Raw genomic sequence first — 20161 nt, 5'->3', positions numbered from 1 at the left:
TCCCTAGACTAGGATTGAATCTAGTCTGAGTCGTGGAGTCACGAGTATGATTGATAGTTTGATATTAATTATGTTTCAGATTTTGATATATATCTGATATCTGCTTCATGCTTTATATTAATTATATGATTGCATGTTTCATTGATTTATACTGGGATTTATTCTCACCGGAGTTATCCAGCTGTTGTCGTGTTTGTATATGTGCATGACAACAGGTGGGACAGGTTCAGGGTCGAGGAGATAAAAAGAGAGATCGTGATTAGAGTGGAGACTACGGACTGGATCTGAGATAGGGTTGAACACTTGATCTTTAGTAGTTGAACCTTAGTTTGTAATTGATGGTATAAAATACAAGACTTGTACTTTACTTTTATACTGATATGTATAGTAGAGTGATTCCATTACGTTCCGCATTTGATATTATATTTAAAAAAAAATTAAAATTTAGACTCTGTTTATTAGAATTGATTAATTAGTCCCAATGACGATTAAGAACATGATTAGCGTCCGATCCCCACATATATATTCCTAAATAATATCTCTTATTAGCATGTACGCCACCATCCGTCAACTCATATATATGGTAATGTAATATAATGTTTCTGAGTTATTGATGAACATCAACTACCGATTTTTTTTTTAAATAATTATGAAATTTTGTTAGAATTTGAAATAAAAAATATTTTCTTGGTAAACTTGATTGATGTGATTCATGCATACGACCAAATTTAAATTAACATGATTTTATATAGTAATTTTAAATTCAATTTGTAAAGAGAGTACACAATTTTTAAGTCCCTTTATCACACACATAAATTTATATATATAATATATATATAATTTATACAGTTAGATGTCATCTCCTTGAATCAAACTTTTTAATAGGGACATTATAATTAATAATCACTTGTTATTATTTTCTTTCTTTTGACAAGTTGTCAATTTCGGAGTTACTAAGTCAAAATGAGCCAACAGAAATCCAGACACGTGATCTGTCTCAGAATTATTAGTGTATTTTATATCTCTCTTTTTGGATTTTGGCTAAAATGTGAAAATATTATTTAGTTCCTTGTTCTAATGAAGTATTCAAACGAAAACAAAAGTATTCAAATAAAAATCATGAATAAATAAATTTATGATCAAATCGTATATGCTTGGAATCGACCCACACTCGATCAACGTAGTGTATTTGCAACCTCTATAAAGTGATTCTAAGATAATTGTTCACAAATTACTATTAATTTATGGGATTCAACGATGATGACCAGAAAAAAAAAAAAAGAAAAGAAATCATATTAACTCAGTTTGCCGCCCCGCAAATTTTTAAAAATTTGTTTTCTCAATTTTATTATTATTTAAAAAAGAGTTGGAGCAATAATTAATTATGCTTGGAATATTATTCAGCCTCTAAGGCAAAATCTAAATGAAATTTTTGAACAATCATTTATAAATAAATAAAAATAATTGGTGGCATGCATCTGCCGCAGTTGAGTGATCATTGATTAATGAATATCTCAATGCTTAATGAATATCTCAATGCTCGTGAATACATGTACTTTTCATAGTCGAATAGAATAATAGCCCACAAATGCCAACCACTTGTCATGATGAATGAACTCAATAAATGAAATACAAATGAATGCTCTGAAATATATCCTAAATTAATTATATGAATCCCTTTTTAATGTAAGATACTGTCTGAAAACATGTTTTTAAAATTGAAAATAGAGAAGAAATATATGAGAAAAAAGAGGGAATGGCTTTATCCAACTGAATATGTTTTTGGACAGAATATGGTCTAAATATGATATCCTACCAAGAATCATGATTGAGGTATAATAATTGTGGTGGGCATTAAATTCTTTCAAAACCAATAACTCTTTTTTGAAAGATAAACCAAACTATTAATCAGATAATCGTTAATTGCTATGTCCATCAATCAAGATGATTAAGAACTTTCAACCCAAGACAAAGCTGAAAGATGAGAAAACAAATTGTATGAGAAATTGAGCTACCTTGTTCGCGCAGATTGGTAGTTTATAGCAAGGGTGCGATGATCAGGGTTCAACAAGACAATATTTGTGCTGCTTCAGTGGTTACGTACCGAAGAACTCATTGCTATTCATTATGGTTTGATGCTTGAGGTGCAAGGTGATTTTATTAATATCCGAGTGTTCTTGGATTCACTCTTGGATTCTTCTAATGTTGTACGAGCGTTGACTTCTTCATCGGAGAATCTAAATCATGAAAATATTTCTTATTTCGAACATGTTTTGCATGTCGGGATATAAATAGAATATTCCATTTTAATTTCCAATTTTGTCATTAATCATCAATTTCACTTTTCGTGAGCAACATAAATAGTAAATGTTTGATCCATATCTTAGGAAAAATTCAAGAAATGACCAAATTGGCAATGTGATTCTGATATTGGTACATAAAGATAAATTATGTACCAAATTTAATATTTTACGAATAAAATAGTTATTCGTGGATGAAAAAAAAGTAATGTAGGCATAACTTGCGTTACAAATTAGGAATTACAAACTCATCGGAAAAGATTAATATTAGTGCAGTTAATAGACAAATGAGAGAATTCACAACTCTTTCGTTTTCTTCACACATAAAGCTTCTTAGTTAGTATGCCAAAAAAAAGAGTAGTAGTTGTTTTAGTTGAATTTGACATGAATACAGCAGCTTCTTGAAGCCTGCAGATCAATTGACATCCATTTTGGTCAGGAAATATAAATAGAAGGATGAAGAAGCGAGGGGAAAGTCGCGAACATATAAGTAGATCACTAATCCTAAGATGCAATCTTCGTATGATGAAATCACACTACCATTTTATATGGAGCTTACTTTATAAACAGCAGAGGATGAACTCTAACTGCTACATGCTGTTTTATTTATCCACAAACCGTGTAATAATCCAGTGAATCTGTTAAAAAATGAAGGACACGTGGCATCTTAAATTGTTGGAGGCAAAAATAGGATACAGTCGAAAAATTACAGCACTTACTATATTATTTTCGGGAGCTTTAAAGTAGAACCCTTGAACTGCTATCACAACTATGTTTGAAGTTATGAGAATAAAGAGGCTTAACGAATGCTTTCCCAACCATTCTATCACGAACGTCAAGTGTCTCCAACCATAAACGTCAACCTACAGGACAAAATTCAACCGCCTCATTTGTTGAATCTGAAAGTGTTGATTTTTCTAGAAATTTTACACATCACTCCTTGATGAATAAACAACAGCATTGCACATGTGCATAAAGGCATTGTGTGTGCACATTATGGTGGTACCTGAACAAACCCAAAGTATAAAATTGAACTGTGAAAGGAGGGGATGGGATCAAATTCTTTTACTACATTCTTTAGAACTGGCATTTACCAAGATAATGAACATAATTTGATACCAATGGATCATTTCTTGTTGAGCCTGAGCCCCATAGATCTGAGCTGTTAAGGAATAATCCAGTAAACAAGTATAACAAAACCACAGATCAAGGAGTTCATCATATCATCTTTTGGAGAAATATTATGGGGTCCAGCTATGTGCATGTCACTATGATATCGGACGTTTTTCAATAATCTTTACACTTGTACTGGGATCGAAACCTCTCATTTAATTTTTATCATATGTTGTGATTCTTTCGCTTGTGGCTTTGGAGGGTGGCAAAGGTGCCATCTAACTTTGACTTTACGAATTTTAAAATGACACATTCAACTAGTAACGAAGGGAAATTCAGACTCGGCTAAAAACAAATATGACATTAAACTTACCAGAGTGTACAGTATGCAAAAGGTGATTCCTGCAGTTGCGGAGGTAACCATCAAATAGCTGATTGTGTACAAAGATTTATTTAAAGGTGTACCTAAGGCCAAGAGAAAAAAAAATATTTGATTCTTTGTGTAAAAATACAATGAAATATAGTGGAAGTTCACACGTCAAGCATATTAACATATGCTTAGATGACAACTAAAGGTAAGGTTATTTTTTTTTGAATCAATAACATGGTACTTATTTGTTAGCGTAGAATAAAAGCAGTAAGTAAATACAATTTAAGAGTTCAATCTCATAAATCCAACTTCCCGACTTTCCTTTCAATCTTGAATCCAACTTCACAACTCACCTTTCCAGTTTCTATGTCTACAGCAAAGATTCGAATTTTTAGGTTCTGTAGTCAATCTATTTGTCACTCTACCGCAAATAAACAGTATAGCTCAAGAAGTCACACCCCCAAAGTATGAGAGAGTGCTTGCATGTGTGATTGTGGAACGAAATGCTGCAAAAATGCATACTAGTGAATTTCATCTTATGGAATCTTCCTTGAGCATCTCACTATAAATGTCTCAATGGGAAAATTACTTATAATACAAATTCGCTCAAAGTATATTTATTTATGCATGTTCCAAACCCACTTAGGGATGCAGGGTTCAGATGTTTTCAGCTGTCTATGCAGCAGAATTTCCCCCGTCTGCTGCAAATGATTTGAATATCAAACATATGTAGTTTCAGTCTGTATTAAGCGAATGACCAGTACAAGTTTAAAAAACTAGTAAATTCGAGAAAATGAACCTGAGAAGGCAAGCAACAATCCTAGAACCATTAATAAAACTGAGTAAATCGACCAATTCCACAGCCGCTCTTTGTGATGCTGAAACACGATCCATAGCAAATAAATGGCATGTAAGTGGACTCTATATAGAATTTGACAGTCAAAAGTGTTTCTCATTAATTCTTAATATTGTTTCACAAAAGAAAGTGGCATCTGGCACAAGTAATATTTGAAGTGAGCATAGCATGAAAAGTTTATCCTATTGCATTTACCTGTAATTGTATCAAAGTGTGACCATAATGGAGTCCGATGAGGCAAGCTACAGCAGCTGTAAACGAACTTTAATAATAGAGTATCGACGTAAGTAATTGCACATTAAAAATAAAAGGTCAAATAATTGATACCATGCTAGCAAAAGTAAACAATTATTTTTAAAACAAACACAAACACATGCACATTTATTTCATTTAGTGAGCTCGGGTGCAACAGGTGACAGCACCACTGACTGATAATATAGTACTGCATACCTTAAAATGCCTTCAGGATCAAAAGGTGCATGACACCATGAGGGTGAAGTCAATGGAACTTGACCATGACTGGATATATTGCATTCCTAATAAAAAGCTTGCTTAACTATTGATGAATTGAAAAGCATATACACCTGAAATTAAATGAAGATAACATTCTAATGATGATACCTTCAAATTCCTGTACACAGGTTTTGCATAAAGATGGTCAAGTCCAAGCACAAAGCGATCAATCATCCCAGCAGAGTTACATGCTGGTCCAAGATCACCTCTCACAGCACATTTAACCTATATTTATGATTTAATAAAGGTAACAACCTAGATTAACAATTTACATGCTGCAATTGTAAACTCTGTTCCTTTTGGCTTTTAATCTTATGTATCACTTGTATAATTCACATATATACATTATTATTAACAGTATCTTTGTTAGGATAGAGGCAGTGTGTCTTTTATCTCTGTTTTCTATTTCCCTTTTCTTTTCATCCCTAAAGCATATCTTCACCTTATGCAGAGTGTAATGACCCAAATCCTTATTTTGAATGAAGTACAAATTAAGAGATAATTAAAGAGTTGTTAATTAAGTATTATTAAGGAATTGATAATTCGAGATCAAGCTGTTGGGATCCACCGAAATTAAAATGGATAACCCGATCAACTTCAGATTACATTATCCTAAGAAATCCAACTAGACAAATGAGATTCTGACACGTGGCAGATAAGATTGATTCGGATTTTCTGATTTATTCCGGATCCAGCCTATAAATGGAAGCTGATTTCTTTTGTTTCCTACACCGTATTCTTCAGAGAGAGTTCTAGCCATATACCTAAGGTTTTCTAGTCAGTTTCTAGGGCACTTTGGTGTCGGAAACTTTCGGAGCTAGTGTCGGCTCGAGGAGGGGTCGGTGTACTGAGATCGAGACATCATCAACGGGCTGACGACGGACGCAGGTATAATCCTAAAGCCTTAATTAGTGATTTAAAGATTATTAGGAAGAACTTTGTAGCATGTTTGGTAATTCAGGATCAGGTTTGATAGTGATTTCATATTGTTGGTATTGTCTAAGTTCGGAGCTTTCTGTCAGATTGTTTTAGTGAGGTACGTGATGTACTGACTGAGATATCCAAGCATAGTATACATACTTATATGCTGCATATTTATCTGTTGTATGATACATGTTTTACTGCTTTGGTATATTATGCATGACATATCATGTTGAGCCTGATATCTTTTGAGATATACCTCGTTTGTTGGGGCCGCTCAGCCCTATTCTGTATTGTGAACGATGGGGCATCGAGAGCTACAGTGTTCGATGGGACCCGTGGGCTCTGACGACCTAGACATCGTAGGTCCACGTCTTGATGATGAGTGTGGGAGCCAAAACATGTCTAAGACATATCAGAGACTACACACTCAGGCGCCTCTAGACTGAGCATGAGATTCTTGACTTGATCCTTGATATCCGAGCATATTGCATTTCGCATGCATCATATCAGCTTGTATACAAGTACATTCTAGTATTGGGCGATTGTCGCTCACGTCCTTGTTTTCATCTTGGGCACCTCATTCCACTTGGTAGGTCTTAGATTGGACGGTTCGGACGACCAGGGCAGTGACTAGAGCAGTTGGATTTTAGGTGGTGATCCAGCGGAGGTTTTATGTGGTTTATCGTTTTCTCATTCAAAATTATGTTTTCGATATGGTTGTATTAATGTTTAAGACTGTTGTTATTTGTTCTATTTTCGTTTGAGTTGTAAGATGATTAAGTTATTTGGTTTCCGCTGTTTAATTGTTGTTGTTAAGTTTTAATGTTGCATGTTTATTAGTCTGTTTAGTTGTGACTCGGGTAAGGGTGCTACAAAGAGTGACCAAATAAATGCATTAGTCTACTCCCATTTTGAACATTTTGTGATAAATCTACCTCATACTTCTAAGTTAGACCGGTAGTTAACTTGACGTTGTCAAATATATCTAGAGCCCCAGCTTTCTGGTTTTGTCAAAACTATGATACAATTTTTTGAACATATACCAGCTCAACTACAGAATTGGAATGCCGATATCCAACCAAAAAGTGAAAAGAAAAGAAGTAAACAAGAGCATTTTATTGCCTTGTAAACGAAGGTGTTATTTGCAGCTGTCGAGGAATCGGTTAGCACCACACTGAATTTCCAGTCAGGAACATAGATTCCATATAATAGCCATAAATATATGACAGACAGAAAGAATACAACCCACCTATGAAAAAAGAAAGTTAAACGCGATCAGGAATGAGGTCCAATAAAATCATCAGATAAAAATGAAAGGTTTTAAAAATTCAAAGCACACAGATCTTGCCAGGCTTGGTATGCTTACCATTGCCATATATAAGTTTTACGGAAATCATCTTCTTTCCATCTCTGACGTGGGAGCCAAATTTCACATAAAGCCGCAACAATGTATCCAATGGCTATCCTCTGTATACAATTTGGAAAATTTCTGAAATCTATTTAGTATACAAATTTACTTACGCAATCAATTCTCCTCAAATTCTGATTGAGATGAAATCAACAAACAAAACTGGAAAACAAAAGTAATCTGGTAATTTGCAGACCCTCATTAGACCAATCAACATAACATCTACGTTTAGGGGGGAAAAAAATAAAACCATGGAATCCAGCATTTCTCTGATGTAAACGATAATGATGTTTATGGTCTTCTCAGTTACAGCAATTGCTAATCTATCTACATGACCTAGCAGGACAGTTTTGTGTTTCTTAAATTCAACAAATAGGTGACTCTTTAAAGATAACCTGTTGAGTTTACAGCTTATAAGAAAATAAGACACGTCGATGAACCAAGTTAACACGTTTTGTTCATTTAAAACCTTGTCAAACCATATCTTAACCACCAATACCACTCCTCTAAATATATCCAACAAAAAAGTCACGATAAAATAGCTTTTTAAATAAGGAGCACTATGTCGATAGTTTAACTAGATCGACTCTGCTTTTTTTTATTAAGAATCACATATTAGAATCAAGGGAGTACCTTTTCAAATTTTAGGCTCATTGAAACAATCCTATAAGATATGGTTCATTTTGCACACGTTATCTCTCAGAGAATTATTTAACATGCAATCTTTCTTTCACAGCAATATACATCCATTAAATAAAATGTCTTAAGTTTAATGAATCAAATCTCTTTTCCTTTGGAAAAGGCATCTTTTATTATCAGCAACTATCTGTTGAAAATCAATACAATATTATAAGGCTAACAAGTAGCATTGCATGCCTAAGAACCTGCAAGATGCCAGGAAATCTTAGCTTTCCAATGTCCACTCCGTAGCTCAAAGAAGTAGCACCATGAAAATATCCACCTGAAATAGTGTAAACTTTTGAATCATTGTCTATGAATTAGTATATGCAGCAGTTATTCCATAACAAACGTGAAATAGAATAAAGAATGAATATCTTGATTGTTGTGAACCACAATCCAGAAAGAAGACTATAAATATTAGAGTTGGGAAGTAGGGTACTAGTTGAATAAAAAAGATTGCCCATTAAAATGAAACCTCAACATGTTATTAACAATGCATGTTTCATCATTGATATTTCAGCCCGTTACTTCGCCCTATCAAAAAGCAGAGTGACCATTCTCCCTCCACTATTACCATGATTCTTTTTGGCTCAGAAGAGAATCTTAAATTTCAAATTGTCATGAGGAAACTGAAGAGTACAGACATTTTCATGCATGCGGCTTTCATGCCATTTTTGGGAACTTGAACTGACCACCCTTTACTGCATATACAAATTGATTGACAGACACAAAAGAGCCAAGTGAGTTACAATACCTTGAAGTAAAACACCAAGGAGGATAAGTTTCAATGCTTTAAGAAGCGCTTTCCATGTAGCTTCAATCCTGTTAGGAACTTTCTGCAATTTCCAAGACAGAAATGATATTCAAAATTGAAGCACATAACATTCTAGGTTTTGGGTAAAATGGGCCAAGTTTCATGAACACAAAATTCAGTTATATACATTTTCATGAACTCAGTTTCAGCCTCGGTACGATTAAAGATTTGGAGGTGAGAATAGTCAGATTCCTCTTACACATAAATAGTCTACCTTGTACACAATTGCCACCGACACTCCAGCAACAAAAAGGAAGAACGGCATCACAAAGTCTGCCAAGTGAACACCATTCCAGGGGGAATGAACGATAATTGGAAAAATCGAGCCCCCATAATCTACAAGCATCATGAGCTGGAAGGAAAGAATATTTAAGTCAATTGACTAAAGTTTGATCACCCAAATACTTGCTGGATCACTTAAAACTGACTACTGCAGTCAAATTCTTTCGATCAGGTTAAGAACAGGCCGGTGCTTCAATCTGATATCTTATGTTCTGATTTGCACAAATCCATAACGCTAATTAATCACCCAAAGTATTGACAATCGGCAAGCTATCTTCTCATGACTAGCATCTCACAGGCCCCTCACAAGCGACAAGAATCTTTAGGGACGGAACTTCAAGTTCCATATTTCAAAATCATTAACTCCGTGATGCAAAAAGCGCTAAGCAAGCCCGATTAGAAACAAAATGCATAACCAGATATGGATAGGAAGCTTCACATTGACCGCAAATTACTTCAAACATTTTGGAACATAGAACATACCCGGAATATTCTGAATAATTCACACAAACCAATAGCTTTAGAAAATGTAATTAATTCAGATTCGAAAGTCAATGATATCAAAAAAGAAGCAATACAATAACACAAAGCCCTCGGAAGACGTCGAGTGAAGCGATACGAGCAGCTTTCGAACTGCCGCTTCTCTTGGCTTGTCTCTCGAGCTCCGATGGTTGGCCGCCCTCTACGTTCGGCAGCATAGGCTCAATCTCCGCCATTCCCTTTCGAGCTTTGCTGAGATTCTAAGCCTGCTTTATTTTTTCAGTAAAGCTACGAATCAGTGGAAGTTGGTCGTTTTCATGTATATTAAAAGTCTTCCAGACGTCAGATTTCACGTTTCGAAGTCGAGCAATTCTCTACGGTTCGAAGTGCTACAGTTTTCTGCAGTATTGCTCAAAATCGTGGGGCTTCCGTCGAAAGCGAAATTGATCGCGATTGGTAAGATCTCGATGGAAGTGAGTGTCTTGTCATATTCTGACGTGGCAATATATGATTGGCTGTTTAAACAAATTTCGGGGAATATTTATTTGTGTTCGGGTTGGACCGATACCAAGTAGATCATAACGTGTACGAGGATTTTATACTTAGAATATTAAATAAATAAATAAATAAATAAATATTGAAGTTTTATTTTATGTTCTTCCCAATGTATATATATTTTTTATTTCATTTACCAATTTAATTCAATACGCCATGTTCAGTTTTTGTTTGATATAAATTTAACTACGGCTTAATCCCTAAATTAAATAAAATTGTAAACAGAGCTTAGAACCTTGAAAATTTGGTGGTAAAGTACAATTTCATCGGAATTATTGGATAAAAAATGGACAAGAATAATTCGTTAAGGTACCATTTGATGTGAATAGTAAATTATCGGTTTATTTCACATCCTTATTTTTCAAAATAAAAGTGGCATCAAGTTGTCACAACAAACTACGAAACAAAACGAAAACAATGTAATTCGATACTAAATTTGGTTTCACATCTTTGTTAATATTTATCACATGCACAAAAAAAATCTTAACTAAATAAAAATATATAATATATTTATGAATTTAATCATTTAAAATATTTTACATTCTGATTTAATCTAATACATAAATTATAGATGAAATTGAATATATAATTTGTTTGACAAGGTATATATTTAACATCATAAATTGACCCTAATTTGCATCATTTAGGCTTTTTCTAAAAGTTTTTGTGTCAATGTGCTATTTAATCAAAGTTTTCATGTACATAAATCTTTTTCAGTCAGAATGAAATTAAATAGTAATGGTCCATAGTCGAGCTCTTATTTTTCTACAAAAATAATTAAAACATTAAAAAATCGGTAACCATTGTCAAATAAAACCACATATGTTGAAATGTTTGATAAGCAAAAAAAAAAAAAAAAAAAAAAAAAAAAAAAAATAAAAAAAAAAAAAAAAAAAAAAAAAAAGACAAAAAAAACTCGACTAAACAAGAACGTTCAAATATACACCTTAAAAGCTACGAGAAAATTTTCTAAATAGCAAGGGAAGCTCTGAGGAACCTAAACGGGGAGCCTAAATGCCTTGGAAATATCTACTGCAGTGGGAAAGGTGCATAGTCGACTCCCATTAGCACCTCCTTTGCTGCCCTAAAAATTCCAAGACAGAGAGAGAGGCGCCTAGGCGTCCGTAAGGTACTGAATGGCAAAAAATTGCGAGTTTTCATAATATTTAGAATCCAAATAGTGTCCTTTGACGTCTTTCATCAAACTTTTGGATGGATGGAACGATGGATGGACACATCTTAGATGAAACAAAACGTCTCTAATGATTGAAATCTATAAATACATGATCAAAGATAATAAGAAGAGAAATTTGATTATCATATTTTTATATATATTTGCATTCATTTTGGCTTATCTTCTTCTTCTTTCTTTCAAAAAGAATTTAAGAAACCAAGAAGTATTCAATGGTCAAAACAGACACGACCAATAAAGAACCAAATGTAAATGGTAGAGAATTTATTGTGTAGGTATTGTTGTATGGTTTTACATAAACCGTCAATAAGTTCAAGACATCAAGTTCATTTTGTGACCTAGTAATCTGATAATATTCTAATAAAGAAGGTTCAAGACCAAAAGCCACCAATATTGATGCGATAATTTTTTGTACATATTCTCTTTTGATATCACGTGCATTCATGTATTAGTTGTACTCATGTGGGAGATTGTTGGAATGTTTGAGTTTAATGAATTGAAATTAAGGAAAAAAAGACAAAGAAAACTGGACCCAACGAGAACTTTCAAATGTGCACCTTAAAAGTTGGGAGAAAGTTTTCCAAACAACAAGAGAGGTGTTTTGACGTCTAAACGGAGTGCCTCAGCACCATTCATGACCTGAAAATATCCAAGTCAGTAGGGGAGGCCAGGGCATTGGGGGAGGTGCCTAGGCGCCTCCCAGAGGCGTCTTAGCACCTCCTTTATTGTCTTGGAAATTCTAGGACAGAGAGGGAAGCACCCGTAAAATGGCGCATAGGTGCCTGACGAGACTGATTGACAGAAAGGTACGAGTTTCATTATATCTTGCATCCAAATGATGTTCATTGGCTTTTTTTATCAGATTTTTGGATAAAGGGACACCTCTTAGATAAATCAACATATCCTAATGACTGAGATCTCTAAATATATGATCAAAGACAACAAGAAGAAACTTTTGATCATCAGATTTTTCTGCACATTTGCATTCATTTTGCCTTCTCTTCTTCTTTTTTCTTTCAAAGAGAGTACACTCCATTTTTTGGTTATTGTTCTTACAAATTACAATGTTGTTATTGTAAGAATGAGTTGTTGTATCTTGTAAATGAATTGCCGCAATCGACAACAAGATGGGGCAAAATAATTCTTAAGGAGAGGGTGTTCAACATTTGCCTTAACTCAAATTCCAACATATTTTTCATTGTCATTCTCGAGTTTTAAGATACACCACAAACAACAACATACAAGAATCAAAATCAAACCTTTATGGGGAATGACTTGATTTTGTCCCATATGTTTTGGTTTTTTTCCGATCCGGTCCCAAATGTTTCGGTGTTCCCGATTTAATCTCAAACGTTTAAAAAAATTGAACAAATTGGTTATTCCTTTAGTTTAAGGATTAAAAGTAACATAAACAATCATGTGTCAGTGATACAAAAAAAAAAGCCAAAAATCCAAAATAGAGTTCCTAATTCATTCTAATGTCGTGCCTTATTTCTTAAAGGGAAATAAAGGGTTGTACTCAATATATGTGCATTCGGATCCTTTAGGAAATGGAAATTGCATTCAACTAGCCTCTAGTAGGTGATCACGGCTTCCTCTGAAGCACAATAACCAGATTTTGTTCTTTTCGAAATCGTAAATTTCTGTCAAGATTTAGTATTAGTGTTTTTTATAATTCGATTTTTCTGGATATTATGTTATTTTGTTTTGGATTTTGTATTTTTTTATTGATTGTATTTTTTTACCTTGTCATCGTAATTTTTTAAGGAATTGGGATTTTTATTTTGAGAATTAGGGGTTTTTTTTTATATATAATTTTGATTTGTGGAAGATTTAAGCACAACTGAAGCTAACTGATCCCATTAGTTATGCTGTCCCTGTTCAGTCAGCTAGTCCAAATCTTCAACCTACTACATGTTTTAACTCTAAAGGCACATCTGTGTTCTTTATATTTCAAATCGAATAATAAATACAAAACTAACTTAAAATACAGTACATGATATGAAGAAAAGTCTACTTTTATTAATACAAAAGATGATTGTACAAATGGATTCATATATAAATTTAAACCATTCCAGAGTTCAAATAAGAAAGAAAATACGATGGAACGCCATTTTGACGTCCCTAGCGAAGCCCTTTCAGATCTGAAACAAGATAAAATATATGAATGATAGTACTTCATATAAATAAGTTCACGAATCTTTCATTCATTTGTAAATGCAGAATCTCATTCTCAATGGAAGTATAAGGTTTAATTCATGAGGCGACATAACGTGTAATGCCATGACGTGGCCGAGAAAGTAGGTTTGGAATCCACAACCTCCTCGACCACACGACTCAATTTTTTTAACATTCTATACCATTGAGCAGTGCGCAACAGTCAGTAACGCATGTTACGCTCGAAGATCCAGCAAACAGCACAAAGACATAAAGAGGTAGGTGGCCTTGGAAACCACTAGTCATGAAGTCATGTTTACTGCCTAAGCATCGGTTCATACTGTGGCTTCTAGCCCATGGGAAACTTCTCACTCGTGATAGACTACAATTTGTGATTGATAAAACTTGTGTGCTTTGTAACGTGGCGGATGAATCTATTGCACATCTGTACTTTGATTGCGTGAAATCAAAAGACCTTTGGAACAATGTGCGGGAATGGCTACACATGAAGAAGTTCATGGGATCAAGTGCTGCGGTTCTAAAGGCGTTTAAGACTACCTACCGAGGTAACTCTACCATCTCACGCATGCGAGTTGTGGCATTATCGACGACGGTCTACCTAATTTGGAATCTGAGAAACAGGTTTATGTTTGATGATGAAGTACCAATTGTGGACTGACATTGTGAAAAAGATTAGGATTCACACTCTCGTATGCTTTCCCGCTGAAGATCGAGAACTTGATTTATTGCTTTAAGTGTTGTATTTGTTATTTCATTGTTAATGTTTGAATTGTTATTGTCGGTTTCGGTTTCGTTTATCTCCGGGGATGGTCAGTGTATTTATAAACTAACTAATTTTACCGTTTTAATGAACTCAATTCATTAAAAAAAAAAAAAAAAAAACCATCGCATTCACAAGGATGGCATGCCAAACAACAGTCTGCGTGGCTTAGTCCCGATGTAAAGATGGGTAGAATAATAATAAACATCCAGATGAGCTTTGCTTAAATACTAGTACATACGAATACAGAAAAAACTGAGTTCTGAATTCATAGATCAACTGCGAAAAGGACAATTTCAGCAGAAAAAGATGCAACACATTTACTTACGGCACTCTGTCCACATAAGCTGATCAGAAATATAGAAAAGAAAACAATTAGTATATAGACATTAAGCAGCATTCACTCAAACGCCCATGCATTCTCCCTGCGAACTTCTTCCTCCTCCTCTGGAGTAAAGTCATTTTTTATGTTGAATGTCTTGCGAATTTCCTCAGGTGTCTTCCCCTTGATCATGTCAGCCACAGTTTGACAAGTGAGGTCGAGTAAACTCTTGATGTTTAGGTAGTTCGCAGCCTGGAAAGAAATAAGGGGCCCACTTAGAGAACAAAGAAAGAATTAGCCGCCCAAAACTCTCCTCAACATAACCAAGAAAAGAAGGGTGGATTTCCATTTATTCAAAAGAAGGAATATCGTTGTCATGAAGATACTGAAGAAACTCAGATAATTTCAACTAAACCCACTGTATATAAAGACCTATAAAATCGATGACTAGTTTGGGATTGAGGCACTGATTAGAAATATACACCAAGCACCAAACAAATTGCAGCGAGGGGGGGAGCTCACCATCAGTGAAACTCATCACACAATTGCCCTCACAGCAAATGCAAGTCTCGATAAATAAAAAATAAAAAAAAATTACCAAGTAACATGTTAGGGGAGATATGATGAGCATTTATCAACTTACATGCTCTGGATGAAACTGCGCATGCATTCGGAATTATTAGAAATGAACAAGGAAAGAAAAAGATGCTTAAACCCAATACTAAAACAAGATAACTCACCTACCCAATCAACAAAATTTGCCCAATGCACAACCCTCTCCAATATACATTACAAGCAAACACAGGCAAAATTTCGAAGTGCAAACTAGAACAAACGAGGAATCCTAGTGATCGACAGAGCAATAAAGGCGTAAAATCCCACAAAATTCACGGTTCAGAAGTCATACCAACATCAATCACATCATAGTTATTTAGGGCGCAAGGCTCACTAAAGCGTTACGGTACCTTGGAGCTTGAGGCGCAAGGCACAACACAAAGCGTACGCTTTATCGAAGGAAAGCACATTTAAGATAAATTTTAAAATTCAATATATATAAAGTGATTTATACTATAATATTATATAAATTAAATAATTTTCACAAAGATAACAAACATTATAAATAAAAAGTTCATTAATAGATAATGTAACGTAAATCATAATCAGGAAAAAATTAATCATTTAAAGTTCATTAGTAAATCATCAATTTATAATATATTAAAAAAAATCAAATATCTAAATCATCAAATTCTTGTTCAATGTCTGCAATTATATCGTCGTCGTCGTCGTCGTCGTCGTCGCAATGATGAGTCATGAGTGTAGAAGAAATTAGATTAAAAGTTTGTATAAAGGATTACACTATCATCTAAATCATCAAATTCTTTATCATCCTGCTCAACTATCATCATCATCGTAAAAGAAGGTAGATTAAAGTAAACATTTGAATGAAGGACTTGTGAAATTTCTGTTAAAAAATCTTGCATAAATGAACGATAGTTTTTTTAATCATTAAATAGCCACGAGCTTTGCTAATTAAGCTTCAAAATTGGTTGAGTTCGAGTTAATTTTTATTAACCTACAAAAAATCAATCCACTTCTTAAAGCGCATTTGCGCCTCTCGGAGCCTCGCGCCTAGGCAGAGGCGCACGCTTTAAGCGCGCTTGTTTCAAGTGCTTCGCCTGGGTAATAACCCAGGCGCAATGGGTGCGCCCGGCTAGGCCTGTCGCCTAGGCGCAACCAGGCGCACGCTTTTAATAACTATGAATCACATGAAATAGAGCAGTCATGAATAAAATTATTTTGGGGTTTTCTCAATTTCCAAATACCATATCATGAATTTGAGAGAGTAATCGGGAGGGGAAACCATAAAATGCCACTACAAGTGGGGCAGTCTCATGTAAACCATAATAATTCATAGTTGTTAAGGGCGCAAGGCGCACCGAGGCGCACAAGGGCTCTGGAGCCTGAGGCGCGCGCCTTACCGAAGCAAGGCGCACATTTTTTATTTTTAAAAAAAATATATTTATCTTAGAATAATATATTAAAATATTAAATAATTAAATCACAATGTCACACAAAACAACAAATAATTAATAAGTTTATAATGATAAGTAACACGATTAAAATTCTTCAATCATCCAAATCAAGTTCATCTTCTTCCATCGAGTCATACAGTCTCTAGAACTTTCGTACTTGCAACATATTATATCAATAATTCGGTATATACAATAACATAATTGATAAACCATGTTGCAATTTAACAATATTAAAGGATATTAAAGGTAGTGTCAGTGCAGCGTATTTATAAGACCAAAGTTGTAATTTAACCATCCCTGGCAGTAAGATAGTGCCGAATTAAAACTCTTAGGTGAGCAATGAAACATTAACAATAGTAAAAAACAGAACCGAAACATGAGCTTCTTCAAGAAATGGTTCTCTGCCCTTCTCTTATGCACGTTGTTGGCTTGCTGCTGCACACTTCTGTTTCTGCCACTTAGACGCTCCCTTCTGTTTTTTAATTTCTGAACTTGGGCTGCTAGGGTTTGGGGTTGGGTTGGGCCTTTTGCAATTTAAGTTACTAATTAAAAAAAAACAGAGAAGTTGCATTTCAACTTCTCTGTTACTGAATTTAAAAAAAAAAAAAAGCAATCTCAGGTGCGCCTCTTTCAAGCGCCTGGGCTCGCCTTTGTGAATCGTTGCGCCTGGGGCCGTTGCGACTGGGACGTTCGCAACGGCCCCAGGCGCAACGGCCACGCCTGGTTGTACCTCTCGCCTTAAGCCTTTGACAACTATGCATAATATATTGTCTAGTTAACCAGTAAGAGTGTAAATCGTCTAGTGTTCAACAGAACTTTATAATTTTGATCCATAGTACTACACAATAAAATATTTTGGAGAAAGACAGTGTGGTAAACTTGTTGGAGCTGAAACCCAGTAGAAAGGGAAAATAACACGCCAAAGGCTAGCGCACAAAAAGAAGAAACCCGAATACGTCCAACTAAAACTCAATATGGCAAACCACACAATCCAACACGACATGCAATCGGCAAATATCTGCCGAAGCGGAAAAATGCAGCAAGGCCAGCCACATATAAAATGGCAACCAGAAAAATCCAGGGGCAAATTTGTCAAACTAGGAAGCGGTGAGAGAGAAGTGAGTGGCAAGATCTAAAAAAAGAACGAAACCTAGGGGCAAAACCGTCAAACAAAAAGGAGAGGGAGGATATACCAAAATCAGATCAAAGAGCGTCCCCTGATCAACCTTCACGAACTCAGTATCGAAATTCTTCAAGTCGTCGTCGACGACCTTGTCCGTCGAAACAGCGTCGGAGGAATCCTTGGCGGCGGATTCGACGTGGCGCTTGCAGTACTCAATCACCTTGGCGAGGATCTTGGATGTGACGTTAGGCAGCGGGATAGTGGTGTCGGCGCAGTTATCCTCGATCATGTGTTTTATAGTCTGAGATTCAACTGCAACAGCCTCCTCCACTTCGAATGTCTCGCCGTCCGAGCTCTTCAACGCGATCACCTTCTGCGAAGACATGATTTACCAAATATCGATTGGGGAACCCTAACCTCTGAAGAATGAAATAAAGAATTAGTTCGGAGGATGTGAAAGATAATTTATTATATTTTAGGCCCACGCATGTGCCACAGGATTTTTTTTAAAACTAATGTATTTTTAAAATTTTTTTTTAAAATTAATTGCAAAAAAAATTTTCTCTCACTTTTACGACAATCCGTGCTTTGTAAGCGCGAACTATGCGAGGTACAAAGCACGGACGCTACAACGTGGAGCGTCTGTCTTTCGTAGGAGCGGACGCTCCACGTGTGAACTTCCTCACCTTACCCCTCCTCCTCTCCTTCCTCCACCTTATCCATATTCATCTCTTTCTTCTTGTTAAGCCATCCATTTTTCCCTTCTGTGCTTGCAAGTTTCTCCGTCCGTCTCGAAAATTTTTCGACTTCGTTGATTACTATGTAGTGAATTTTAGAACATCGACATTGTATTTCAGAATGACAGAGAATCGAGGTATCGAAGATCCAAGTGTCCTCTATTTACAAGAGACACATATGTCATCAACAATTTCTTCCTTAAATGTTGATGATATTATCAAAGTGAAGAGGTCAGACCATTTGATTTGGAAGTTATACACTGATAATTATATACACAATCGTGTGCTTACATTTTTGAATAATATGGGTTTATATTGAGTTTTAGAATGTGGCTCTCAAGTTTTTGATAATCATTTGATTACTGCTCTTGTTGAACGTTGGCGACGAGAAACACACACGTTTCATTTTTCATGTGGTGAAGCAACCGTCACGTTACAAGATGTTTCAACAATTTGGGGCTTAACAATTGATGGTGAAGCGGTAACTGGAGTAGATTTGTCACATAAAGTGGAAGAATGGCAACACATCTGTTTGGATTTGTTGGGATTTTTGTNGGCTTAACAATTGATGGTGAAGCGGTAACTGGAGTAGATTTGTCACGTAAAGTGGAAGAATGGCAACACATCTGTTTGGATTTGTTGGGATTTTTGTCATTTGCAAAACATTTGAAAGGTGGTCATCTGTCTATGACTGCACTGTACGATCATTGTATGTCTAACCTTGTTAATGATGATACTTCAGAAGTAGATGTTGTTAAATATACACGTTGTGTATCGTTAATGATTATTGGAGGAATAATGCTCCCTGACTATCAAGGAGGGTCTGCTAGACTAATATTTTTGCAACTGCTACGAGATATTGATAACGTGAAGTCTTATAGTTGGGGTAGTGCAGTATTAGCATTTCTATACCGTGAGTTGTGTAACGCATCACGTATAGAGAAGACAACAATGACTGGACCTTTGTATATCCTGCAGGTATCGTTAATGTATTTTGATTATTTAGCACAATTTCTTTGGTAGGTGCGTTGAACTATGTTTATTATTTTAAGCAGATATGGGCATGGAGCAGGATTAAATGTGTTAACCCCGACCGAGGTGGGTTAACATTAGGTGTACCTCCCGTTGATCCGGATGCTTTTATTCTAGTTTCTCCGTATGGTGCGCGGTAATATTTAAAAATTAATGTGGTAATATCATATATATCTTGTATAAATTTTTGATATCTAATTTTTTTTTTAAAATTGTAGGTGGAAAGTTGAATTTAGTTACACACATTCGCCAACACATTCTATAAGAATTATAAGGGATTCTATAGATCGTATGAATAATAACGATGGAATTTTTTCCAGCACCGCTTGCGCTCGAGCGGTAGTAATTTACCGCTCGAGCGCGAGCGGCTCTGGAATTTTTTTCCAAGCCCCGCTCGCGCTCGAGCGGTAGTATTTTACCGCTCGAGCGCGAGCGGTTCTGGAAAAGACCCCTCGCGCTCGACTGTTAAAATATTAACGCTCGGGCTC

At 35.3% G+C, this 20161-nt stretch overlaps 3 protein-coding genes and 1 long non-coding RNA gene across 5 annotated transcripts; 1 reads left to right on the top strand and 3 right to left on the bottom strand.

Annotated features, from left to right (window-relative positions):
• Positions 1-2864: 2864 nt before the first annotated feature.
• LOC140957273 (uncharacterized) lies at positions 2865-10157 on the bottom strand. 2 transcript variants are annotated; one of them, XM_073414452.1, is made up of 13 exons: positions 9840-10157; positions 9194-9331; positions 8920-9001; positions 8369-8445; positions 7443-7543; positions 7199-7325; positions 5261-5377; positions 5090-5175; positions 4835-4901; positions 4583-4661; positions 3787-3815; positions 3020-3163; positions 2865-2938 (listed from the first exon to the last, which is right to left on the bottom strand). In XM_073414452.1, the coding sequence occupies exons 1-13, from the start codon at positions 9975-9977 to the stop codon at positions 2903-2905; spliced, it is 1221 nt and encodes a 406-aa protein (XP_073270553.1). In that variant the 5' UTR covers positions 9978-10157; the 3' UTR covers positions 2865-2902. The 2 variants fall into 2 exon arrangements, with proteins under 2 accessions (XP_073270553.1, XP_073270552.1); XM_073414451.1 differs by having other exon boundaries at positions 3787-3878; positions 9840-10153.
• LOC140957276 (uncharacterized) lies at positions 5883-7186 on the bottom strand. The gene is made up of 2 exons (XR_012171602.1): positions 6090-7186; positions 5883-6048 (listed from the first exon to the last, which is right to left on the bottom strand). It is a non-coding gene; the product is annotated as an uncharacterized lncRNA (long non-coding RNA).
• A 4464-nt stretch (positions 10158-14621) lies between the features above and the next one.
• Positions 14622-18363, bottom strand: LOC140957449 (SKP1-like protein 1B). Its single transcript, XM_073414719.1, has 2 exons — positions 17975-18363; positions 14622-15000 (listed from the first exon to the last, which is right to left on the bottom strand). Exons 1-2 carry the CDS (start codon positions 18287-18289, stop codon positions 14827-14829), a joined length of 489 nt encoding a protein of 162 aa, XP_073270820.1. The 5' UTR covers positions 18290-18363; the 3' UTR covers positions 14622-14826.
• A 794-nt stretch (positions 18364-19157) lies between these two features.
• LOC140958080 (serine/threonine-protein phosphatase 7 long form homolog) lies at positions 19158-19903 on the top strand. The gene is made up of 3 exons (XM_073415472.1): positions 19158-19619; positions 19697-19789; positions 19892-19903. Exons 1-3 carry the CDS (start codon positions 19158-19160, stop codon positions 19901-19903), a joined length of 567 nt encoding a protein of 188 aa, XP_073271573.1.
• Positions 19904-20161: the final 258 nt, after the last annotated feature.

Source organism: Primulina huaijiensis, chromosome 14, assembly GCF_012295235.1.
Source record: "Primulina huaijiensis isolate GDHJ02 chromosome 14, ASM1229523v2, whole genome shotgun sequence".
Classification (NCBI taxonomy): Eukaryota; Viridiplantae; Streptophyta; class Magnoliopsida; order Lamiales; family Gesneriaceae; genus Primulina; species Primulina huaijiensis.
Note: the sequence above shows the minus strand (reverse complement) of the source record. Positions and strands in the feature narration are given on the sequence as shown.